The 15,270-nt window shown below is 42.4% G+C and overlaps 1 protein-coding gene across 1 annotated transcript in view; it reads left to right on the forward strand.

Annotated features, from left to right (window-relative positions):
* FGFRL1 (fibroblast growth factor receptor like 1) overlaps positions 1–15,270 on the forward strand; it is a 161,637-nt gene that overhangs the window by 66,336 nt on the left and 80,031 nt on the right. Inside the window, exon 3 of the mRNA XM_042811439.1 lies at positions 12,192–12,464. Coding sequence (XP_042667373.1) covers positions 12,192–12,464 — 273 coding nt within the window. The remainder of the gene's footprint in view (positions 1–12,191; positions 12,465–15,270) is intronic.

The raw sequence follows: 15,270 nt of genomic DNA on the forward strand, positions 1-15,270 counted from the left end.
GTAGCCCTATCTACCTGACAGAGACAACAGTACGTGCCAGTGTGCAGCCCACCAGAGGAATGACATCATTTGCTATCACAGGGCAATCAGTGCTGACAAAAATCCTGCATGCTCGGGAGCTGTAGTTTGAATAATGCTGCACTACCAAGATAGTGTTTGTACTTCAGCTATGTATCACACAGTAATTAGCACTATGTATGTAGGTTTATATAGATGTGTAGGGTTATATAGATATGGGATCTTCAGCAAAGGAGAAATATTTCCAAAACGTTTGGGTAGTTTGGGGAATTTCACTTTTAAATTTTTAATTCACATTTTTATTTTTTGCATTTTGATTTAGGCACAATATCCCCATTATTAGGTGGTTTTTTGGTAATAGTGCTTATCCTGAGATGCTTCATGTTGCTGTACAATAGGGGCAGAGAGAAAGCATCTTCCTTCAGATGAAGTGAAGCAGTTTATGAGCAGCAAGGGATGCAGAACAGCTTCAGACACACCAGGTGAAACGCATTGATATTGCCTTCAAATCTGAGTTTCCCTGGGACTGTCCAGAAACTCATCTGACACTCCTAGCTATAAACAACGACTTTGACAAAGATAACTTGAGTTTTAACAGCAAGAAAAAGAGTTGGGTATACTGGTTGATGGCAAGCTGGACATAAGCTAGCAGTGTGCCTTCACAGTCCAAAAAGCCAATCATATATTGGGTTGCATCAGAAGAAGTGTGGCCAGCAGGTTGAGGGAGGTGATCCTGCCTTTCTGTCCTGTGCTGGTGAGAACTCACCTGAAATACTGTACTAAGGATGTGGGGTCCTTAGTACAGGAGAGACATGGGCCTTTTGGACAGCATCTAGAGGAGGGCCACAAAAATGATCCAAGGGATGGAACACCTTTGAGGGTATCTTCCAACTCAAATGATTCCTGTTATCCTATGATTCTATGAAGTTGCTTGTACATGGACTTTGCAGGCATCAGCACGTGTTTTAATATTGTGCTGTGGCACATAGCTGGGATTGATCCATTATCTGCTTTCCTTTGGGTATAATCTGAACCTGGGGCTGTTGACTGTCAGCTGTGTACCTGACAGGATATTATTCTGTAGGAGTGAATGCTTCATTCTTTTAAAAGCCCTGCTTCTGCCAGTACCAGACTTTTGCATCAGGTAGTGCGTGCCTCAGTGTCTGGGGAGCAGGAACCAGATGTGAATGCTATAAGAATTCATTGATGGTTTCCTTATTTTCATATGTGTAAGACTTGGCATTGCTCGAGTATAATGTATGTTTTCACTGAATCAACCTATGTGAACACTTTCTTTTAAATTGCCTTTAAGTATTTTCCCCTCCTGGAAGAGATGTACAGACATGTCAGAGTTAGGCTGTGGAATAGCACAGCAGGAGTAGATCTTGAAAATGAAATATTTGGTGCTGAGGAGGTGATGTTCACACTATAGGCATTTGGGGAGTTTATTCTGGATTAGCTCCAGTCTGCTCGTGTAGACCAAGATCTTGTTAATGGAAATCCAAGAGCACAGCTTCTGCTTTTGTTTTACCAGGCACCCAACTAGCAATTTCTTTCTATATCTGCATTAGCAAGTGCTGAGGATTGATAAGATTGATAAGATTGGATCTGGATATTAAAGCATTTGGTGCTGCAGACCCGATGCTCTCATTTCAGGTGGGTATTCACTTCAAAATAGCCCCTGGCTGCTCCTATGGATTATGTGCCAATTTGAACTGGAAGACAACTTGCATTTTAATTTAATACACAAGCAATTCAGTATGCGTGCTCAACTACAGCTCTGTGATTTGAGCCAAAGTGTAATTGGTGGAAATGACAAAGAAATTCAACTTAAAGCAGGTTCCTGATTCAAGGGTATGCTTAAGGTAGGCCCTGAAAATGAGAGTTCAATCTGGAGAGGAAGAATAGCTCTGAGCCCTTCCGCCACACATAGGGTGGACAGAAGGCTTTGGTAGAGCAACTGTGGATGGTTGCAGTCAAAAATGTAAATTGCTGTTGGCTTGGAGGCAGGTGGATTGTCAGCTTTGGTTTGCATTTTTCTTCTGGAGCAAAGTGAGGATTTTTTTTTGTTTCCTTTTTCTTATGTTTGTGTGTCTATATATATATATATACATAAAATCTGAATGTATAACATCCATGCTTATTAATTCACATATTTTCATATTTCAGTGATGCAGCATTTAAAAAAGACCACTATTCCTTAATCTGTACACTTTAAAAATTCAGACTTTTCTATTCACTTGTTTTGCATCGTTATTCATCAAAATTCTGAAGTGAAAGACTTCTCATAATGAAAAGGCAAGTATTGAAAGAGAAATCTGGGCAAAATCTCTGCTTTTGACAAAAAGAAGTCATTTTCTGGTAGAAAAGCTTTTCTGCAGAACATTCCAGGACTAAGTCTGCTCTGTGGCCATCCAGCTAGAAGCGCTTTCTGTTTCAGAGAAGCCTCCGAAAATAACTTCAGTTTTTAAATACCACGGTGTTCATCTCTTTGTGGTCACCAACAAACATTTGTTACAGCGTTTTTGTGGTGAGCAAACTTAGAAACCCCCAGTGACAAGAGTAGAGCAAACTGAGGACAGAGAGCAGCCTCACTATGTAGGGCACTGGCACTGATGTTCTGACAGCAAGAGGTGTATGGACATTTTGGCAGTGTCTCCTATTCAAGAATGAGCATTCAAGACCTTTTTTTAATTTTTTAATCCATGTTCTCAATGCACTTATAACAGATTTTCTGCCTCGTCTGTTGGGAATGGCCATTAATACCAGCAATGGATGGAAGAGTATCAACTCTTCTGTAATTTTGTTCCTTAAAGGATACTATTATTATTATTTTAAGAATATGTTGACGAAAACCAAATTTCTGGATACTGATGAAGAAGGTCCCTGTGTTGATGTGTGTCTGAAGGCTCGCTGCTGTGGATTAGCAGGAAGGCAGACCTGCTATTTACAGACCTGAGCTCACATCATTCCCGAATATGGCACGGAGTCAGCCATCGTGGTTTCTGTTTCCCTGCAGACATAAACAATGACACTTACAATTTCCTGCTTGTACAGCTCTCGCACAAGCATCTGTCTATAAGGGAAATGGCTAATTACTTATTAAACCTTAAACTGTGTTTAGACTGGGTTAAATATTGACTACCAAGGCTCAAGGGGAAGTTGTGTCACTGAACTTGAACCTTGGCATCCCTTTTTCTAGGAGCATTCAAATAAAAAGATTGAGTGGCAGGGGGACTATGTGTCAATAAGGGGACAAAGAAGGGGACAAAAATTGAGCAGACTGGCTCAATTTTATTGTAAAATATGTGAACTAAACTGAGATTTGCAGAATCTCTGGTTTGTTTTGCTAAAAATCTTGGAGGTGGTGGGTGATTTGTCTGGGAAATGCACTGGGCTCAAGGAGCAGGATTTTCGTAGTTGGAAGGGAGCAGTACAATAACAATTCTGTTAAATTTGGGGTTGCTTAACCCCACAAGCCAATACAGGGCTGCCTGACTGGATTGTTTCCCAGAGAGTATGGTGAGCAAACAAATGCCTTGTGCTGGCAGGAATTTATGATGGAGGCACCAGCAGTTTGGGCTGGCTCTGGGGAGAGCAGGTTAGAGCTATTGGGTAGGATTTTCACTTGGGCTCTGGATCCTGCTGCCTCACTCAGGCCAGATGACTTCTAGCTTTCTTCCAGCATCAGGCAGTGTGTCTTGCCTAGAGACGAGGCTAAAAAAAGCATTTTCATTTCAGAATCTTGAAAACATGTTGTAATGACTTGGATTTTTTAGAAAAGGCTAATTGGGAATGTCGTTATTCGGATAGGCTTGCCTTCATGAATGGGAATGAAGAAGGCAATTTACTTGGGAAGGAGTGCCAATGCACCTTTGTCACACCTCTTTTCTATGGAAACTTTTCTGGTTATCCATTGTGCTATGTACCTGGAGTGCACTGTCAGTGTAATTTTAGCCTCAGAATAAAAATATTAGTCCTCCCTTCTCGGCCACTTGAAATCTATTGGCAGCACTTAAGAAACAATAAATAAGATATTTTCTTCCGCACTAGAAGAGAAACCTTCTAACCTGCAAAGACTGTTTCTTCAAAAGTAATTTGAAGTAATCCTAACTTTCCTTTGCATTTGCTACCTCAAAACCTAAGGGAGACAGTTACTATTTTTTGCTGCTGAAAAAATGGTCTGCAAAACTTGAAATTGAATGTCACCTATGCATATTTAATTTAATAAAATGGTAATTTCATGTTAAATAAATACCAACTGATTATTGAAAACATATGCTCAAAGGATTTAAAAGCCATGTAAGAGATACGTATCTCATCTACTGCTGTTGAACTGTAATAAATCTATGCAATAATCAAGTGCCAATTGTTTAACATACAATAACTATTTTATTAAATCTTGGTGAAATGTGTATGCAGAGCACTTAATTAAATGGAACATGTTCCCAAATATTCTATTTTTTTTCTCATTTTTGGAACATCTAGAGTAGAAAATTTACTGGCAGCCTTCAGTCAAGGGACTGGTTCTTACTCATATAAAACATGGCAAGCACTTCTTGTGCTATCAATAAATATCAATTTCCTCAGAAAAGCAGCTCCTAACACAGAGGTAGGGAAGAAAGAGAAAATAGGCCACTTTATTTGACATAAAACATATCTGCAAAGCTGTTTCCTCTGTCATGTTGGGCTCAGCTGCACAGCTCAGGCTCACAACTTGCTCTTGAGACTATTTCCACAGCTAAGATTGACCATTCATCGTGGCTGATCAGCAAATACTTGTGGTGTTTTTTTGTTCCTCTCTAGGAGCCTTTGTTCTGCAGAGATGCTGTTGTTTTTTTCTATAATCTTTTGATTGTTTTTGATAAGCGTTGTTTTTGTCTGTGGGCGCCTATGTTTTCAGGCCAAGAAGGACCCATTAGCTCATCTAATCTGATCTCTTTATGTCACATACCAAAGCATGTGGCCTGGTTACCCCTATGATGACCCCTTCTTTGCTTGGCTACTGCATACCTTTTGGAAAAGCAGACTGTTTTGTTTTAAAAAATGAGAAGTCATTGAGTTCACCATTCCTGTAAATTGCTTATGCCAATAGTTAATGTTGCATGCAGGCAAAGTTTTCACAGAATCACTGAATCAACAGAACTGCAGAGAATGGAAGGGACCTCTGGACATCACCTAGTCCAACCCCCTTATGTCTTCATTTTTATCAGTTCTGCTTCCCATGTAGTGGCTTCCATTTGAGCAGAGACTGGGCATGGACCTTTGAGGGACACATAATAGTGTTAATTAAGATTTTGCCATCATTGCTTGTAAACCCTTCCCTGTTGGACTTGCTTTTTGGTAGGTGTTTGTCCACCCCTCAGTATAGTGGGCCTTCAACCCAACATTACAACTTGACTGCCAATGCAAATAATGGTAATTATAATGTGTGAAGAGTGCAAGGAGCGCTCAAACCTTGTACTGGCATTGCAAAGAACTATTACAGAATGGGTTAAACTCCGAGCAGAAATTTGCAGACCAATAGGTTCCTCAAATTAACAAAGTCAAGTTTTAAACTTGATTTTGAGATGACTCTTTCCAACCATCCATGTTAATTCTGGAACATGGAAGAGGTGATGGAAATTGTTTCTGCTGTGAGCCTCCCTTGCAGTGAGGACTTTGGAGGACAAAGTTTGGCAGTGATGAGTACAGTGAAGGCCAAATGTTGCGTCAAATGGTTTAAGAGATTGGGCTCACACTGAACAAGTGGTTTGGTTAGTGGCCCTCGTCCAACTCCTTCACCTCATTGTCATAGTGGAAGGCTTCTGTGTTTTGCTGTTTTCTTTGTGTAGGACACACCGTGGTCCCTGATGTTAATTCCTTGCATGCATTGATGAGTTGTTTTGGGTGCTTTGTGGTAATAGACTTTGCTAGTTCGCTAACACAGCACTTCAAACGAAATCTTATCTTCATGGAAAGTGAATGTGTTTGGTATTAAATAATAAAATATGCTTAACCCATGGGGCTCTTAAAACTTATTTAACTTCTTTATAAACTTCACAATACAGTATGTGGATATTATAAATTACTTTCCATTCCAAGAAACTGTCCGGGCTGGTTGACCTTCTTTGGAATTTCCTCTTTGTAATTATGTTTAATGTGTTAATAAAGTTCACTTTGAACTGTATCATGGCAAACGGTCTCTTAGGATGTGGGTCAGTGCTGGTGTGTTCACCATATGTGAAGCTTGAAGTCAGTGTGCAGCTTAGTTCAAGGAATAACAAGGCTAAGTCCAAACAATTGTAGAAGCAGTATCTCCTCCCCAGGTTAGCAGTAAAAGGGGTTCATGGAAAGTTAGGAATGTGGAGTGGGAAATCATTTAGCTTTCACTGCTAGGTGTTACTAAATTATAGTGTTAGGTTCGAGTCACTATCAAAACACCATATATCTGGAGGTTTTTCACACAGAGCTATAAATCATGTTTACTACAAGTATGAGTTGAACGAGTGCGCGAACTCTGTAGTGCAGTCCAGGAAAATATAATTGCATGTGTGTGTGTTTTTGACTGTGAGAAATGTGGGCAGGAAGCTCCAGCCTATTCCACTGTTGTGTCTTAAATACACTTCTAGAAATCGTTTTTCCTGCTTCCTGAAAAAAAGTGGGGAGGCTTTTTAGGTTTTACATAACCCTTTTGCTAAGATGTGGCAACAACCGACTCTTCCAAGCACTGGGGACAAGAGCAGGAATGCTTGTGAAGTCGTGTCAGCAATACAGCAGCAAGTGGGGCTTTTCCATGGTATAGGATAGTAGAGAGCAGAATTGTCGGATATAAATTGAAAATTGCCCAGCTGTTCAGTAAGACAGGTGTAGGATCTGTCTTTTATATAATGGAACAGAATGGAGATTCCAGTTGCTTGTATTCATAAATGAGGCAAATAAATCTGCACACTTGTCTGCATGTACATGGGCAGAAATATTTAAAACAAACGAGGTGATCACAGCATTTCCTTGTTAATGTTTGACTGGGCTTATATGATCTTGAACAGAAAACTTGGCATCTGGTTGGGACTGTTGCTTTCTTTCTGAGTGTGCGCCTATGTATTTGCAGATGGGGAAACTAGAAGCAGGAGAATAACTTGGTGGAAAGTGTAAGGTCTGGATTGTTTAAATTATATTTTAAGCCTGATTGCACCCTGGCCCTTGGAACTCCAGGCATGATCCCTTCTAGTAATGAAAATGATTTGAATGGTATGGGGCAAAGTTATATTTAGTTTGTATTTGGAGAAAGAATAACAGCCAGGCACAGGGGAAGGCAGCTGCATTCCTGTCACTTTTTCCCAAGTCATATCCATGGATGTCAAACCCCACCCTTCCCCCCCAGTCCAGATATTAAGAAATGAATCAGTCAAACCATAGGGTTGAGGACAAGGGGAGTGAATGATACCAGCCCCTGCGGGGTTTGTGTTGAGGGTGGGTGTAATTTATTGCACCAGCTCCTTCTGTTTGCCTGGGCTGTGAAGTCAGCCGCACCCTGCAGCCTGGTGTGGCTTAAAGAGTTTTTCTCAGCAGCACCCAGTAGCCATAGAGAGCTGCCTCTGCAGAATGGAGAGCTGAAAGAAACAAGGAATGGTGCTTGTTTTCTCTCCCAGCTATAGTAGCGTGCAAAAACCTGCATCAGCAGTCTTGGTGGAATACCCACCTGGGGCCTTTCCTTTGAGCTCTTCTCCCACATCCCATGGGAAAAAGCACTGTGTGAAGGTCTCTCTCACTCCAGGAGCATCAGAGGCTACAGATTCTCTGCACTTACAAAAGCCTGTCTATTTCAAGAAGCACTGCCCAGTGGCTAAGAAATGAGGGAGGTATGGAGCAGGAATTCAGGATTTCCAACCAGAAACAGCAGGCACTGCTCTCTCCTGCTGTGTTTGAAAGGGCCCAGTGTTGTGCCTTTACCCATGAGTCCTGGCACATGGCAGTTGGATCACAGGGGATAGCTAAGTGTAAGGATAGAGGGATTGGTCTAGAAGAATAGTGTATATTGGCATTAAAAGGTCTATTTTGGTAGATGTCCACATTAAATTTTTTAATAATATGTCAACAAAATAATTTCAAGTTTTGAAACATAAAGCTGGGGTCTAGAAAGGCTGAAACTGTGACCCTGGCTGCTTGGGGAGTGATTGCATCAGCTTTTTAGGTCAGCATTATAGCATGAGGCAGAAACCAGCAGCATCAAGGGATGGGGAGTTGGCAGCACCTAGGGCTCAGTTTTTAAGTTTGTTGGCAGCTGCACGTGAAGCAGCCTGTGGATATCTTCAGATCAGTGCCATGGGGGAGCTGGCAATTATCAGCAGCACTCCAGGATATTATGGGATGATTCTTCGAGTTGGGGAGCTTTCTTCAGTACCAGTGGTTCATGTGAGATACTGAGATGCATGGCTTCTTTTTACTCTATCCTTTTACTCACTTCATTTCACTGAAGATGAAACTGCTATAGAGAAGCCCTAGAAATCACAGAGGGCCTGAGCAGCTCTGGGCAGCTTAATGCATAGACTTGGAGAGGGAATATGTTTCTGTCTGGATGCTGTGGGATTTCTGTGGTATGTCATGCTGTGCTAGAGAATGTGGCAAAAACCTTTCTGCAAAACATTTGTCCCCTTCCACACTATCTTCCCTCAAAACACTGCCGGTGAGATGTGCCAACGTGTATCTGGTCTTGAAAAGCATTTATCTGTCTCTATTGCAGTCCCAAGGCAGGGCTGCTCAGCTATGTAGTGAAATAAGACTGAGAGGATGCTGGTATGTTAGAAAGAGAGACAGAGATCAGTGATGGACAGACTCATCTAGTATTAGATCTGGAGGTTGGCAGCCCTGCTTGTGGCTGGGGGGGTTGGAGCCAGACGATCCTTGAGGTCCCTTACAGTGCAAGCTGTTCTATGATAAAATCAGCATTTGATTTTGCTGTGAGCATCCATGGGAGGATAGGATCTCGCTGGCTTGTCAGGGCCTCTGAAGCTTCTGGTATATGTGAAAGCACTGATTGCAGAGGGAGAATAGTGCTTCTGTGGGAAGTTATTAATACTAAGACGATGGGTAATTAAATAGGAGTATTTACAGCACCAATAAGCAGAAGTGAGATTTTAGCATCCGTGCCTGCATCCATATGATATTGAGGAGTGCGTGCAGCTGTATCCAGAAAAATTTGTAGCAAGAAAAAAGCCACCAGAGGGGCTGATGGAGGGGGAAAGGGTTGCGAAGGACCCCGCCGGTGTTTTGCTTTTCAGGCCAAAAGGCTCTGAGAAATACACCCTTTACTAAATGTCACAAAGGTCTGTGAGTAGATCTTGTGACTGAGAGCGATCCAACAGTTCCTCAGAATGAAAGGTCAATCAAAGGAAAATGGCATTTAGGAGGACCAAGCTTTTCGCTGACCCAACCATGTGACAGATCCAACCCTAGTGCCGCCAGGAGAGCTGCTTGTGCAGCCCGCCTCAACGAGGCACATGACGTGACTGGGAAACTATCTGATTCCTCCAGGTCTCAAAATTCATCAGGAGTCAACCTGAATGTCGGAAGGAAAGGGGTTTTGAAGGAGCTTCAGGGAGGAGGGCGCTCGCTATCCACTGTCCCTGCTTGCCCCGCACCAAACATTTTCCCCCAGCACTAATTTTAGGTCTGCTTTTGCAATCTGAATATGCACAGTGTAGTTTCCTGGCTTGCAAGTAGACTGTAATGAAGCTACTCTTGAAGTTCGACTTGACTTTAAAACACAAAGGACCTTTCCAAAGGGCAACCCAGAATTTCAGCAAAGCTTTGAAATTGTTTGGACAATTCTACTTCCTTACACTGAGTAATTTAGAAGAATCTGGGGCTGGATCTCATCTGGTGTGAGTGAATTCCACTTCTTTAAGCCAATAGGCACAATTCTTCCTGATGGGTGGAGCTCTTCTTAGAAGATTCAGCAACGTGACTTGTGTCAGATCAACATTCAAAGGATCTCAGTATTATTTTCCCATCCACTGAGCTGCTTGGAGTTTCCTTACACTCAAAAGTGTCAACAGTGTGACTTGAGTGCCCAGAAAGTTCTGATCAGGCAGGATTTCTCACGATGTTTTGCCGTTTCCCTTGGTGTACCATTACTTCCAATATCCTGTTCCACGTGTGTCTGCAGGAGATGTGCTATGATGGTGGGATCTTTGCCTGGGAGTGAGTTTTTCAGAATAAATGCTCTCAATATATGTCTGCTTTGGGACTTCAACAGATCTCCAGAATGCGTGTGTCTAAACTAAGCCCCCCTGTTTTAACCAGGCTCATCATGAAGCTAATTAATGAGTTTCACACTAATTTCTGAGTCTTTACTCAGCTTGTGCAGCACTTCTGTTCAACAGCAAAGCTGTGAAATTCATGGGAGCAACTATGATAGCAGCTCTGTATTTCTGTTCCTGAACCGGGCTGTATGTGCTGCGTTAGTCATACTGGAGAAAATTCTGGCAGACGCAAAAATAATAGGAATTAGTCATGAGGAAGTGCAAATGTGAACTCTGTAGCTTGTCCCAAGTGAGTCCTATCCTGCAAAACACTAGAAACAGAAACAAAACATGAAGGAGCAGCTTCAAATCCCACAAACATCTTGTGGGTTTGGGTGCAACTCAGCATCAGCAATCCTTAGCAAAACATTTTGTCCTTATGCAAGAACAGGGCACTTATTATCACACCCATTAATACGCTATTCTGGGAAGAGCATTGCTATTGCAGTTTGAGCGGGGAGCTTGTGCAATGGACTGATTAATGAAAAGACAGATGAGGGAAAAAGAGGCTGCTTCAATTTTTCAGAGCCTGGGGAAGAAATTCCAGGTTGAATTCAGCTATGGAACCATTCCTACCATTGGATTTTTTATCACTTCTTTTTTCTGCATATTGGCCTGGTCCAGATGATCCTGTTATCACATGGCAAACAGCATGTTTGATACTCTGTAGCATATCAGGGGCTCTGTTTTGCATGAAATTATCACCTTTTACAAAGAACAAACATTTGACAGTTGGGAGAATCCAGCGGGGTTGCAAAGGCAATTTATGAATATGTCCTCTTTTGGACTGCTAGCAACGCAGCAGTGTCAGGCTATGCTGTGATTTGGTGAAGCTGCGTCCACGTCTGGAGCCCCCAGTACAATAAAGACAGGGAGCTGTTGGAGAGGGTCCAGAGGAGGGCCATTAGGATGATCAGGGGACTGGAGCACCTTCCCAATGAGGATAGGCTGAGGGAGCTGGGCTTGTTCAGCCTGGAGAATAGAAGGCTGTGGGGTGACCTTATTGCAGCCTTTCGATACCTAAAGGGAGCCTACAGAGGGGAGGGGAATCAACTCTTTGAAAGGGTTGATATGTGTAGGACAAGGGGAAATGGTTTTAAGTTGAGGGAGAGGAGATTTAGGTCAGACATCAGAGGGAAATTCTTTACCCGGAGAGTGGTTGTGGATGCTCCGTCCTTGGAGGTGTTCAAGGCCAGGTTGGATGGGGCCCTGGGCAGCCTGGTTTAGCATTAAATGTGGAGGTTGGTAGCCCTGCATGTGGCAGGGGGTTGGAGATTCATGATCCTTGAGGTCCCTTCCAACCCTGGCCATTCTGTGATTCTGTGAAGCGTTATCCAGTGAATGCTTTATGTCCAACAACTGCAGGCGTATGTGTCTCAGATAAAGCCCATGTGGTGACTATTAAAGGGAATTACTGTACATATAACATGAAAGGGCTACAACTTTTTGAGGGGGGCAGTGTTTTGTTTTAAGTACTGGTGCTGCTACTAATTTTGTCTTCAGGATTGGTGGTAAGTTTAAAACAACTACAGTTGCTTTACCAAATACAGCTGAACAGTTTGTGTAGAGAGCTCCTTCTTGCTATAGGAAGGCTGCTTTGGAAAAGGAAGAGACGATTGCACTTTCCTGGTGTGTTAGAGCTGTGGATTAGTGCAAGCTGCTGCTGATGGTGAAGATGTAGCTTCAGGTTTTCCACAAACCCGGATGTCCCTTGAGGTCCCTCTCTATAATCACCTCCACTTTTAGCTCTAAAACATTTTTGGTGAGCCCTTATTGCTGTCTCTCCGTGTGGCAGTCAGTGTAGTGCCTTGATTGATGGCTGTCCTTTAAATCAGTGCTTTATCAGTGGCAAAAGCAGTAACAACTCTATCTCTCTCTGCTCTTTCTTAGGCCCTCCGAGGATTGCCGATAAAGTGATCCACCGTCAGTCAGTGAGGCTGGGCAGGACCATCAAGCTCCTGTGCCCGGTGGAAGGTGATCCCCCACCCCTCACCATGTGGATGAAAGATGGACGCACCATCCACAGTGGCTGGACGAGGTTCCGGATCCTTCAGCAAGGGCTGAAAATCAAAGAGGTAGAGAGTGAAGATGCGGGAACCTACATTTGCAAAGCCACCAATGGTTTTGGCAGCACCAATGTGAACTACACCCTCATCGTGATAGGTGAGTAAAGCTACAGAAAGGCCAAGCCTGACTTTCTCCGCAGGGAGGAGAGGGCGAGCTGATTTCTGGGTAGCTGTCAGTGACTGAAGATTTGCTTTGCTAATCATTGACTGATCTCCACTCTTAACTGGACCCTTCCAGTGTTTGAGGACTGCCAGAGCTGGCTGTGTTGCTGCACATCTTCTGCAGCCGGCTGTAGGCAGATAAGATTACACAGTGCCAAAGGTTACAAATAAACAGAAATGATGCAATAGTCACTAGGGTCTAGATCACAATGAATTCCACACAGGAAAGACTGTGTGATAAGGAGAGGTCACGCTGATCTTTATGTTTGCTGCTGGAACGGGGTAGTTCTCAAAACAAACATTAAGGTACCTATAAAAAAAAATGTACAGCTGGAAGATCTATGTGCTGAGCTTTTGCAAAGCGTTATCTTTAGGAGTAATAATATTTAGATTGAAGCAAGGTTTAGAGATAGTGTATGACTCAGGGATGCTTGCTCGCTGAGAAATTCACTTGATGGTTGCAGGATTCAAAAAACTTTGGATAACAATTTGGTGATCTTGGATTCTCTGGTTGTGCTTTTGACTGGCCCCGAAGGGCTTGCTTGATCTGGTGATGGGATTTTGGGGTGAGGATTCCTGAAAGTCCATAGAAAAACTTCTCTGGATAATCAGAGATTCCTCTGGCGTGGCTGCCACAGAAATGTGCTCATTACCCTTTGTCTGTGGAGGGAAAGAGCTGTGAAAAGGCTGGATTTGGATTACACTTGACATGGTGGTGGATACTGAAGAAGCAAAGGGAAATGAGAGGAAATTAGGCATCTTGCTCATGCTATTGCCAGGTCAGCACTCCCAGTATTTGGTCCACAGAGTTCTCTTTTTCCTTGGAAAGTAAAAGTGAAGATGGTGCTTTGGGCTCCATCCTGCTGGTTGCACTTGACCTGTGTTTTTTTTTGTTTATTTTTTTTCCCAATTTATTCTTTCTGTGCTTAGTAGGAGGACTGCTCTGGACTCAGAGCATGCAGCAAACACTTGACACTGCTTGGTAGAGGATTATCACCCGATAACAGGGTGATTCTTGGTGAACGCACTTTGTAAAGCCAATATGGGAAAGAAAACAGAACATATGTGTCTTATCAGGAAAGAGGTACTTAGGTGAGGGAACACTTGCTGTACAACTCCTGTAGCATCAGTGATATAAAACTGTAAAAGCCAGCTTATAGCTTACGTGCCGTTTGTAGCTTGGTTTTCGTCATACACATTCCTTTCCTTGTTCATCCTTTCTTCATTGCTACTCTGAGCTGAAAGAATGAAGTGAAAATAGTCTGTAAAGATTAATGCCTCTGCAGACTCTTGGACATGACTTCTAGACTGTTTAGTGTGGAGAAGACAGTGTTATAGGAAACTGCTTCAGTCATGCTTATGCTGTTCACAGAGGTTGCCAAAATCTTTAATTCTGTCATCCATTGCCTTCTATAGCATTCAGGGTCCAAGCTGGCTGATGTTACTCCAAGGCAAAGTGGTTTTTCAGCATCTGTAAGAGAAAGAAGGCCCTTGGTAGCATGACTGAAAGAAATGAGAGGGAAAAATGAGGAGGCACAGGGTAAAAGTTGACTTGTATTCAAGAACGACTGAGACAAAAATTGCGTTTCAGTTGGTCAGGGAAATTGGATTATCAAATTAAATTGTATCAAGAACAATGATGTTCATTATATTTGGCACTGAAAAGCCTTGAGCACAAACACCAGTTATGTGGGGCCTCATCACACAGCTATGGAAGGAAACAGCAAGCTCCCATCAGCCTCTGTGGGTGTGAGATTGAACGCTATGCAAACAAATATTGATAACCAAGTGCCAAGAAAAGGATAACTTTAAACTAAATGTGGGGCAGGCATATGGACTGAGTTATTGTTCATCTCTTTGCGTCCGTATTTTAATGCTGGCTAAAGACAGTGATTCTTAGTCTTTGTACTTTTCTACCTTGTCTCACAGTGTTGCTCAGGCCACTTTTGATGGATTATTGCTGTCTCTCATCTCCAGTGATACAGAAGTGTTCTTGTAATGTTCAAACCAATTTCTTTTCATTACAAGAGTTTCCCTGAAAACAAATGTTCCCCAGAGTCTTTCTTTCCAAGGTCTTCAAGTAAACACAAGGTATCAGTGACTTATTCTTTCAAAAGTTCCAAACATTTAATGCTTTAGCCAGATGCTCGTGTTCATCATGGTGAAAGTGCTTTTGGTTGAGAAAGGTCCTTTGTTGATTTTTGAGAAGGAGGCAGTATTTTAAAACCAACCACATGTTGGTTTTGAGGATGAAGATCAAATTGATGGAGCTGTTTTGTTTGTGTTCCGGAGAACACAAACTTCATTAGGCACAGTGGCCTTTTGAACCATATGGGCTCTCATTCTCCAGCTTCTTCAAAGGAGAAAAGCGCTCCTATAAACAGCTTTACTGCTGACACCTAATGCGCATAAACCATGCAGGTGTCAGGCATGGGCAAGGTGGTTAAGATATTAAATCTAGAATAGAATCAAAGTATTCATTAAACACTGTGTATTAAAAAAAAAAATCTATTTTGGCATGAAAACATTCTTGGAATTTCAGTAGTGATATCTGAAATCCATACAGTAGCTTATTGAGGGATTTTGTAGTTATGTTATACAGTTTTAACAGACTTTTTCCAAACCACTGGCAAGTGAAGAACTGTAACTGCTATGTTATATATGTATAAAGTGCAGAAGGTTAACCTGAGGGCTTACTTGAGATCCTGCAGAGAGTAAAAGCTAAAATTCAGCTGCACCGT

Source organism: Centrocercus urophasianus, unplaced genomic scaffold (assembly GCF_019232065.1).
Source record: "Centrocercus urophasianus isolate 14NV4802_14NV808 unplaced genomic scaffold, USGS_Curo_1.0 seq_13, whole genome shotgun sequence".
NCBI lineage: Eukaryota > Metazoa > Chordata > Aves > Galliformes > Phasianidae > Centrocercus > Centrocercus urophasianus.